The following is a 10,869-nucleotide window of genomic DNA, read 5'->3' on the forward strand; positions in this document are numbered from 1 at the left end:
GAGGTCTTGTTTTATAAAACAATTAAAAAAAAAACTGGTGGTAAAAGAAAAGTCTGGTGTATGAAATGGTTTAACTTGTTTTTAAATAAGCAATGATCCTGTCCCACAAGATATTTTACGTAATGCTGACGTTTTGTCATTGGCAGATGATCGTGCTCATCCGCATAATCATATTACTGTTATTTTGGATGTCCAGTTGTTTTCATTTATATTTATCTAACTGACTGTCTTAATGCAGACATGAGTCAAAAAAGGGAAGAGTTTCCACAGCTCACAAAGGGATTCTGTTTTTGGTCACATGTCTGATATTCTCTAATTAGGTGCAAGGATGATTCCATGAACCAGTAATAGGGTTTAGCAAACTGGAAAAAAAAAAAAAAAGTAACCTCTCTATGACTCTTGATCTTACTCTGCTCTGCAAACAGCTTTATTCCTAAAAATTGAGCCTAAAAAGGAATACTGAGGCAGCTAAAAATAAGTCGGGGGCTTAAACGACAACACTGGAGTCATCAGACAACCTGAAGCGTAACAGCCAGAATGTGCTGCCTTGTTAGGGGAAGATTCTCATCGCCTAGAGACAACGATGGGGCAAATTCATAAGTACTGAAGCTAGGAAAAAAGAGCCAGTCAGACCACAAAGTATAGTGACTTTCTATCTATATATAAATTCAACATTTGGAGAACTTTTAGAGGGATTTATCCTCTGTGCGTTGCTGAGCTATGTACTAAAACAAGGCATACTTTCCACACAACCTAAATGCACTAAAATAAAACATAATACACTGTCAGGGTAACACTTACTGCCATAAAAAGGTTTGGAAAATAACCTGGTGAAAGACTAAAATAATTAAAGAGCCTAGCATTCCTTGAAGGAAGATGTATCGCTGACAGCCTCTCATTTCATCGTTTGAGACTAAGACCATCTTGAATTGAAAAATGACGGATTAGCTGTAGACTTTTTATTTGGATGTTCTTGAAAACACTGTGCGCAGTCTCATGCAATATTACCAGACAGCGCATTCAGGGTTTATGTTCTGAACGACCCTCAGCTACTACCACGTCAAGTTTTAACTCCATGTCTGCAAAATTAATTAAAGTAGCAATTTCTGTGTCAGGTAATGACAGCTACAACTCTTATAGCACAATGCTGATTTGTTCTATACCAGGGGTGTCAAACTCACTTACTGAAGGGTGCCAAAATTAAACCCTTTCTCATACCAAGGGCCAATTTCAGAATCTATATTAACTCAAATCAGATACTCAACATTTTTTTCTTGGTCACAGGTTCCTCGGCAAGAGTTTGATGGGTCTCATTTGATGTTCTCTGTTGTGCTTTCGACATCATAATCAAAGATTCCTGAAAACATTCAAGAGATAGACATATTTTACATTTGACATATCATCTTGGGCGCCAGATAAGATGTCAACGAGGGCCACATTTGGCCCCCGGACCTTGAGTTTGAAACATATGTTCTATACATTTACAATTAAAGATTTAGAAAAAGACATGTATAAAAAAGACATTTATAATTAATTTAAATTGCCAAAGATCCAGTCCCCCGGCACAAACAGAGTAATATTGTGTATGTTGTTCAGTGTCAGGAGGGCTGTGATCAGTCTTACATCGGGGAAACTAAACAACCACTGGCCAAAAGGATGGACCAGCACAGAGGAGCAACATCATCAGGCCAGGACTCTGAGGTTTACACTCATATCCAGGTCAGCGTGAAGGAAGCCATCTTTGTGAAAAGAAACCATCCATCATTAAACAGGGATGGAGGCCTCCGTGTTCAACGGTCGCCTTTTTACAATGCTGTTATTTAATTCAATTCAGTTTATTTATAAATCGCCAAGTCACAACATAAGTCATGTCAGGGCACTGAACATAAACATTCATAAATAAAAATAATAATTTAACTTTCTTTATCTGAGGAGCAGACTGCTTTGAGTTTAACTCCATCACAGAACGCTCATCTTGAGCAAGCATGAAGGCGACAGTGGAAAGGAAAAACTCACTCATGAGAAGAAACCTTTAGAAGAACCAGGCTCAGGACAAGTGGTCATCTGCTTCGACCAGCTGGGTTTGGTAGGAACAGATACACAATGGCAGGTCAAGAATCACATGTTAAGATAGAAATAGTATCAAATGATACTATTAAATTTTAACAATTCATTTAAGGAAATTAGGTGAATTTGGCCTCCACTAGTCTAAGCTAGTCTAAGCAGCATGACAAGCTAACTTCTAAAGTGAAGTCACTTCGTAGCCGTAGTGATCTGGAGAAGGCCATCCATGCCTTTGTAATCTCTAGGCTTGATTACTGTAACGCCTTATATGTCGGTATTAATCAATCTTCTATCTCCTGTTTACAGCTTGTACAAAACTCTGCTGCTCGCCTGTTGACTAACACACGTAAATATGAACACATCACTCCTGTCCTTTCTTCTTTACACTGGCTCCCGGTTCAGTTTAGGACACAGTTCAAGCTGCTGCTGTTTGTTTTTAAAGCTTTGAATGGCCTTGCACCACCCTATATTTAAGAACTTTTGAAAGTCCACCAGCCCAGCAGAGCTTTATGGTCTGCTGGTCAGTATCTGCTGGAGGTGCCTTGCTCAAGGTGCAAACAATGGGGGGACCGGTCCTTTTCTGTTGCAGGCCCAACAGCCTGGAATACTCTTCCCTATGAGCTGTGTGCCATCTCTGATCTGGTTCTGTTCAAAGCCAAACTGAAAACATAATTATTTAAAAGGGCTTTTAATGTTTAACCATTAGTATTTTAGTATTTAGTATTTATTTTATTTTTATCTCTTTTACCTTCTTTTATTCTGGCTGTGTTTTTAATTTGCACTGGTTTATTGTGTCCTGTTTTTAATCTTGTTTTATCTTGTAAAGCACCTTGGTCAATGCAAGGCATTGTTGGAAGGTGCTATAGAAATAAAGTTTATTATTATTAACTATAGAATTTACCAAAATTGAAAGTTTTAAGCCCAGTCTTAAAACTGGACAATGTGTCAGCCTTATGGACAGAAACTGGAAGCTGGTTCCACAAGAGAGGAGCCTGATAACTGAAAGATCTGCCTCCCATTCTGCTTTTGGAAACTCTAGGAACCACAAGTAAGCCTGCAGTCTGAGAGTGAAGTGCTCTGTTAGGAAAATATGGAATAGTAAGATCTGTAATATAAGATGGAGCTAGGTTGTTGAGAGCTTTGTAGGTTAGAAGTAAGATTTTGAATTAAATTCTGGACTCGACAGGAAGCCAGTGGAGAGAAGCTAAAACTGGAGACAACTTCCCTTCTTTGTTCTTCTGACAGTGCTATTAGCTTGCTGAAGAAAAATGGGAGTCGATTACCCGCTCTTAACGTAATTTATATGGACCGGGTGGGGCCCACACAACAGGTGGGCGTGGACTAATTTTTTCAGTGCGATGCTTTGCATGATGGGATAAACCCCCCAGCGACAGCTCTTAAAGGGCGAAGCCTATACGAAATAGAACTGGAGAGATTTGATCTGTCCTATTAACTCCAGTTAAGACTCTGGCAGCAGCACTTTGGATTATTGCTAGTATCACTCAGCCCTCTGTTAATATTTAGCAGCCATCAGGGCACAAACAATCAGTCGTTAGGCTTATGGTCCTACTTTATCACAAGAACATGCTCAATAATCCAGGTAGAAAAATCCAAAAAAGTTCAATCTGGTCCTCTGGACATTCAAAAAAAAAAAAGTGTTTTTGCTTTGTTTTTTTTTTTTTTGTTTTTTTGAAAGTCCAGAGGACCAGATTGAACTTTTTTGAACAAGAACAGCTAGTTCTGACCGTCATCAACAAACTGGTTGATCCACAACGAGAAGGTGCTATTTATAAAACTGAGTTTAATGCAACTCCTCAGACTGACAAAGTTTTCTGGATAAAAAAAAAATTACATTTCAACAACTTTTTTCGTTTTTTAATCTGTCCAGAGGACATGACTTTGTTAAATAATTTAATTTCCATTTCATCAGAACATCAACTGTAGGGTTTGCATGCAATGAAAACTCAATGTCCTCTTTATGTGTAAAGAAAGGCTGCATTTTAAGACAATCTTTAAAACGTCCTTTGTCCAAGTTGAGTTCACTCAAACTGAACACATTTTTAGTGATTAAAGACAACATGAGATGACATTTGGAAAACAAAGATGTAAATATTGAAGACAGGTTGAAAATTCATCTCCTTCTGCAAGTCCAATATCATTGTAACTTGAACATGTTATTTTAAAGTCAAACTTAAAGTGAGCGCCACTGGTCATCGTGTGGGTTGATACAGGGTTTTTTCACAATTGGGATATTTTATTTTTAGATGAAGAATCACAATTTTACAAAACTGGAGTATTTGAAAACCAAATCCTACTTAGGTCTTCCTGATGAGGCAAAATGCTTAATAAAAATAAAAATAAACTTTTACTGTGTGACGTGCCATAAAACTCCACTTTACAGTCAAACACAAACAATCTTTTGAACGAAGACAGACGTGCTCTGTTGCAAGTGAAAACAAAAACTTGCATTTATAGTTCGTCTTTAATAAGGAGCAAAGTAAATGAATTCATCGGATAACGGCACTGCAACAGACATCAGAAACTTTGTCAGTGTTCTTAAATGTTTTACACACACAAAAAAAAATGTGTTTTTCAATGTTTCTTTCAAAGCATGGTGCATTTAATTTTCATGCTTTGACACTTTGGTTTGCATTTCATGTTTGTTATGTTTGTAAAGTGGAACAAAGATCCATTCAAACACAAAAACTTTGACTGTCAGTACATACAAAACCTTGTGGGTCATGTTTCCTGTTGACATGCATATCAAATTGAAACTATTCTACAAGTAACACTAAACAAGTTATTAAGCAATAAACAGCCCTCCATTTGTACATGGAAATAGTATTCCACTGTAAATATTACAACTTCATTTACTGCTGCAGATTAGTGGCACATCAGGGTAATTTCTGGCTCCAGATTTAAAGGATTAGCAGTTTCCACTACAAATAAGAGACCTTCTATTTATGAGCAGCACCATTTATTTCAGAGCTTTACGTCAGTAACTCTGAGTGCACTGAGGTGTCAGGGGTTGTTCCTGCTAAATCACAAAGTTCTCAAATCTCCCTCATCACATGGTGGACCATTCTTCACGCACAATCTGTTGCTGTTTTCCCGTTGCCCATCTCTGTTGCCATGGCAACCGAAAGGAAGTGGGTTTTGTCCATAGCGTTGGTCAAAAACAGTTGGGACAAATGTGTCTGATAAAGATGGTAGAATATCTTAAAAGCACTACTTATATCCATTCACAGTGAACAGTAGCTGGTGAAACAGACAGGGAATGATATCAGTTCAGTATTTAGGGTCTCCTCGTAACAGCTCGGCACCTAGAGCCATGTTTGGGCAAAAGAAGGGAAGCAGCATCAGTGAAGCCAAACTAAAGGACAGGTTGTAACAGGGCAGCCTATGGCAGCAGGTTTTACTCAATGATAATTGGCTTAAAAATGTTCCAGTTGTTCTTTGGGTTTTTTCCCATTTGAACAAGAGGTCTTTTTAAATCTCTTTATCCATCTGCAATTAATTATTATTATTAATATGTTTTTCACAAAGCTACAGTTCAGCAGCAACATTAAAACATTATAAGTTTATGTTTTGGGGCGGCTGTGGCCGAGTGGTTAGAGCAGTCATGCTCCAATGCAAGAGTTGGGGGTTAGATTCCACCAGCAGTCACGTGCCAAAGTGTCCCTGGGCAAGACACTGGACCCCTCATTGCCTCTGATGTGTGTCACATTGGTGTATGCATGTGATAAAGCTCTGCAGAGATATAGTAGAGTGATGTATGAATGGGTAAATGAGGCACAGATTGTGTTGTAAAGCACTTTGAGTATCTTAATAGGATAGAAAGTACTATATATAGTAAGTACAGTCCATTTACCATTTTCCAAATTAAAAAACAAGGCCAAATGTATATACTGTAGTAAATCATGGCACTATATTAATGCTGTATTCTCATGCACGCAACACTTTTTAATTAACCATTTTGTCAATTTGAAGCTATATTTTTAGTTCACATTAACAAATGTATTTGTTCATTTCATTTGTTCATTTGGGATCAAAGAACAGAAGGATACATGTTTATTGTTTAAAGCTAAATGTATAAAATCATCTTTAGCCAGTTGTAATCAAAGTTAGAAAGACTTGTCTTCTAGCCAATGTGGTGGTGTAAGGAAAATATAGGTTGCAAGGGTTGGATGCAGAGATCTAAATTTAGCTTAATGTTGAAGTGATATTTCTGCTGGACTAACATTATTCCCATCTACAATAGCTCTTAATTTAATGCATTTCTTGAAATTGTGGTTATCAGAAAACAACAGCATCATTTAGGATGTGGCATTGCCCAGATAATCAATTGGTGCTTATTGTCATGTAGCAGTTTGTTCCATGTGATACTGATAAACACGTTGCATTTATAAAGCTATATTTTTGCCCTGTTGACTACTTAAACAGTTCCACACTACAAACTGAACTGTGTAAGACTAGTCTATTTTATTCTATTACATCTACTGAATACTTGTCTCAACTTTAAATAATGCTAAATGTATTTTAGGGTGATGTGGGGTTCAATAGACATGAAAACATAAAAAGTGAACTACTGAACAATTCATCATGTTTGAGGCGTGACTGTTCTACGGTTGGAGCCTCGGCTGCTTCAAGATACATTTTGCATTTTGTTGGTTTTGACAGGATTTAAGCCTAACAAAGTTCAAGAATGCTAGTTCCTGAGGAAATGATCCAACATTGTTAGAGTAAGCCACACGTATTTCTAACTGTTAAGACACTGTATATTTTTCTGGGTGAAAACTGAAAATAGACCTATTTCTCAACCCACCTTGTAAACTAACTGAATGAAGCCATCACAATAAAATACAACAGAAAATGCCACAATTTTTACAAATGTTTTTCACTTTTTTTTAATCTGTTGTAACAAATACTACTTATAGCATCAAAGTAAGCTGAGTACAGCAACACTTTTAGCACAGATGAAGCTTTTGCACACATTGACCTCAGGATCAGATGCTGAAGCACATCATTGCATTGCATTCCATTTAACAAAACATTCATGTGAATGCTAGCCAGCATATCTGGGACGGATCATCTCAGATTTGAAGCAAATAGAAAATGTGAAGGTCAGCAGTCCTTCTGCTAACATCAGCTAGTAGTCCCTTGCCAAGGCACTGCCCAGAATACAAGTTCTCAGCGTGCAGGTTGATTTCTGGCAGACCCTGGCTGTTTCTCCTCGGCCCTGTCAGTTCTCCGTGCGTTGTACAACTTACAGGCAGAAATGTGAAATGTTTGTTCTTCTCCAAGAATGTACGAGCCTGCTAATACTGGCACATGCATTCACATATATCTAAGTCTTGTTGAACGTTTTACCCAGCAGCTTCATAGTTTACATGGGAGACAGGTCGTGGTATCCTGCCAGTGTTTCCGACTTCCTGTTGCCTTGCTGAGCTCCTCTGTTGCAATCAATTTGCCGTTTCCTCTTTTTCACACGAGGCTGTGGCCTTACATTGCATACATTTCCACAACTAAAAACTTTCTTTATTTAGTCTTAATGCATGTTGAAATCCTTGAATAGCAAATAAGCCACTCCTGTTGAATGTAGATGCGTTTCAGTCCCACTCCACAGACTTGTCTATGCTTTTCATATGAGAAGGTGGAGATTTGCCTATCACAGCCACTCTTACTGTCATTTGCATCTGCGCTGTTACACTAAAAATAACGTTAGAACTGAATGTTGTCAGTCTGAAAGGGTGCCGTTTGTTTTGCCAATACAACATACAGGAGGCAGTGGAGGGGAATACATCAAAAGAAAAAGCAAGTCTTAAGGGGAGTTTAGCAGCAAGAGGAGGGGGTGCGGACGTCATTGTGAGAGCGTGTGTTTCTAACTGTGAAGTAGGAGGAGAGAAGCAGCTGAAGGAGGAGGAGGAAGGGGTGCTTCCTCTTTAGACTGGGTTGAACTGCTGAGGTATCCCAGCAGCCTCAGACCATAGCAAAACCTAGTTATAAAAAGCTGCATCGCAAAGGGAACCCTCTGAAGTGCCTCTCAGCCACAGCATGACCAGGACCGAGAGCCTGAGACCGTGGACCTAACAAAACAATGTCCAGCCTAATTCTGAGACTACCCAACGCACATCCCATCATCATGGAAAGAGAAGACAGTGGGAGAAACAAGACCATGTGAGTATTCATCCTCTGAATGGGGGTTTACATGAGATGTGCTGACTTGGTGCCAGATGAGGTTTCCATTTATCACTGGAGGATTTATTTGTAAGTTTTTGTTTTGCGCTGCTCTAATTCTTATAGCACACAAATAAATGAGTAAACACAAACATTAGGAATGATTTAGGTTTTTTTCTGTTTTTTTTTTTTTTAATCAGTTCCTCAAACTTTGCTGCCACATATTTTCTAATTACATCCTTTGACAGACTTATTGGAAACTAATTTTCTGGAAGTAAATCAAACGTGTGTACTCATACATTTCTTGTTTCTACACAGTGGAAAGAACTTTATGTGTCGACTCCAGTGCATGTTCACGCAGCCATCATGTCCAGACAGGTAAGGTTCCTTGTGAAGAGTTTTGCATCTTTTTTGGTTTAAAAATAGCCGAACTGCTCGAATATTTCCATCTATGGCATCATGAAAGGATTCAAATGATCTAGAGACTCCGTGTTTGCTTTGGCACAGCACATGTATGCCAGCTTATTCCAGAGTCCAACATTTTTTCTATGAATTTGATAAGCCCATCTTAATGCTTTCATGACTAGACTGCCTCAGTGTTCTCGCAGCTTATGAAGATTTTTTTTTTGTTTTGTTATTATTAATTGACTCAAATTAGATTCTGTTTGAGTGACCTCTCTTGCATTCCCTCCCAGCAGGCTAAGTTTAGAAGATACCCAACAATGGTCACAGTCACTGGAAAGGCTTCTTGAGTCTAAATGTAAGTGTATTTCCCAAAGCAGAACATTAAGTTAGCTCAAATTAAATTAAGAAAAAGAATACTTGAATTTAAAAAAAAAAGCTGAAGAGCAATATAAAATTGTTGGTACATGCTTGATGTTGCTTCTAGATGGACTGGCAACTTTTCGCAACTTCCTCAAATCAGAATACAGTGACGAGAATATTGAATTCTGGCTCACCTGTGAGGACTACAAGAAGATTAAGTCTTCATTCCGAATGTCCTCAAGAGCTAAAAAGATTTATGAACAGTTCATCAAAGCAGAATCACCTAAAGAAGTAAGTCGAGCCTAAACAATGTTTGCACACACACTTTATTTCTCGCTTAAATTGTGACCACGCAGAATCAAAGAGAGAAAGATGTTGATCACCAGCTCAGATGTTGACTCTCACATCTCCTGCGTATGACTGAAATCCCCTCATACCTGCTCGTGTGCCTTATTCCAGATCAACATTGACTACCACACTCGAGAGCAGATCAAAAGAAACGTCAAAACTCCCACCGTGCACTGCTTCGACGAAGCTCAGAAGATAGTTTACGGGCTGATGGAAAGAGATTCGTACCCGCGGTTCCTGCGCTCGGACGTTTACAGAGCACTCCTGGATAGCCTTGCTGCTGACGCCACGAACGGATGAAAGCACGGTCGGGAGGAGAGAGGAGAGGACGTTCAAACCTGTAACTGGAAAGCTTGAGCTCCTCCAGGAGGAGGAACTGAAACGCAACGATCGAAGGAGGATCAAATTGTACAGCACACGGACACAGTCTTCACACCTGAGCACATACACAAGATGAAGAGGATTCCCACAGAACGCCACACTCCTGCAGGCTGAGCGGGACCTGCATGGTTGGAACTTTATAGAATGCGCTGGCACTGGACGACGGGACAAACGAACACGTTTAAATGAATTAGCAGAGTGACGGATTCCTGCTCTGAATGTGCAGCTGCATAAGCCAACCATACACCTATCGTCCTTGCAGAGGTGTTTCATGCACACAGGGTGTATGATGCAACGGTCACACTTGATTAACTCTGTATGTGAGAGGAAATGTGTGTGAGAGGATGTTATTATGACATTTAAGTGCTACTTACCAATAATAAGCTGTCGCAGCAGAGCTGGCCCAATTATCAGACGAGAGCACCAAGAAAAACAGAAACTGATACGATGTTTAAAAAAAATGCACAGAATGCTGCTTTTGTTGCAAAAGGCATTCTAGGACTCTTCATGAGCACATTTATTTGTAACCTAGACTATATTTTAAAAACATGCATGTTTCTCTTTTGTTCTATATTTAGGCAGACGTCATATCAATTTATCGTCGATATTTATTATCTTTAAGGTTGATTATTTTCAAAATGGCAAAACTACTATGTTTAACATAAATCCAGGATAGGTTTTGACTTGTACTAACAAAAAAAAGGCAGAATTATGCACATTTTTTTTGTGAAGCCTTAAGCTGTTGCACTATTGAAACCAAGAACTTCCCGTTTTTTACAACTACTGATGACAAACTTAATTCCTCACATGGACCTCTGGCCAAATTCAGTTCCTTACAGCCTGAAATGTGACAGACTTTGTGCAATGAACATCTGAGTTTGATGATAACATAGAATTAGGACGTCACATTGCATGATAGAATGATAAAATATTTTCTATAAGAAGACTTAGTACTGCTTTACAAAGCACTCGGTGTGAATGTATTTGATGAATTAACTTAAATTTTAACGTTGTTTTATTTATTATTCATTGTCACCTTCTGAGTGCAAAGTTTGCTGCAGTGTTGAAGTGCTTGTTGAAATGTTAGTGATTTTAATAACATTAAATTATTTGAATTGCTCTCTCTTAGACGGA

General features: G+C 38.6%; 1 protein-coding gene across 1 annotated transcript; it reads left to right on the plus strand.

Annotated features, from left to right (window-relative positions):
* Positions 1-8,082: 8,082 nt before the first annotated feature.
* On the plus strand, positions 8,083-9,926 carry si:ch211-117l17.5 (regulator of G-protein signaling 21). Its single transcript, XM_037674478.1, has 5 exons — positions 8,083-8,241; positions 8,560-8,619; positions 8,937-9,001; positions 9,131-9,297; positions 9,466-9,926. The coding sequence occupies exons 1-5, from the start codon at positions 8,162-8,164 to the stop codon at positions 9,652-9,654; spliced, it is 561 nt and encodes a 186-aa protein (XP_037530406.1). The 5' UTR covers positions 8,083-8,161; the 3' UTR covers positions 9,655-9,926.
* Positions 9,927-10,869: the final 943 nt, after the last annotated feature.

The sequence above is a fragment of the Nematolebias whitei genome, chromosome 3, assembly GCF_014905685.2.
Source record: "Nematolebias whitei isolate Nwh7 chromosome 3, NemWhi1, whole genome shotgun sequence".
Taxonomy (NCBI): Eukaryota; Metazoa; Chordata; class Actinopteri; order Cyprinodontiformes; family Rivulidae; genus Nematolebias; species Nematolebias whitei.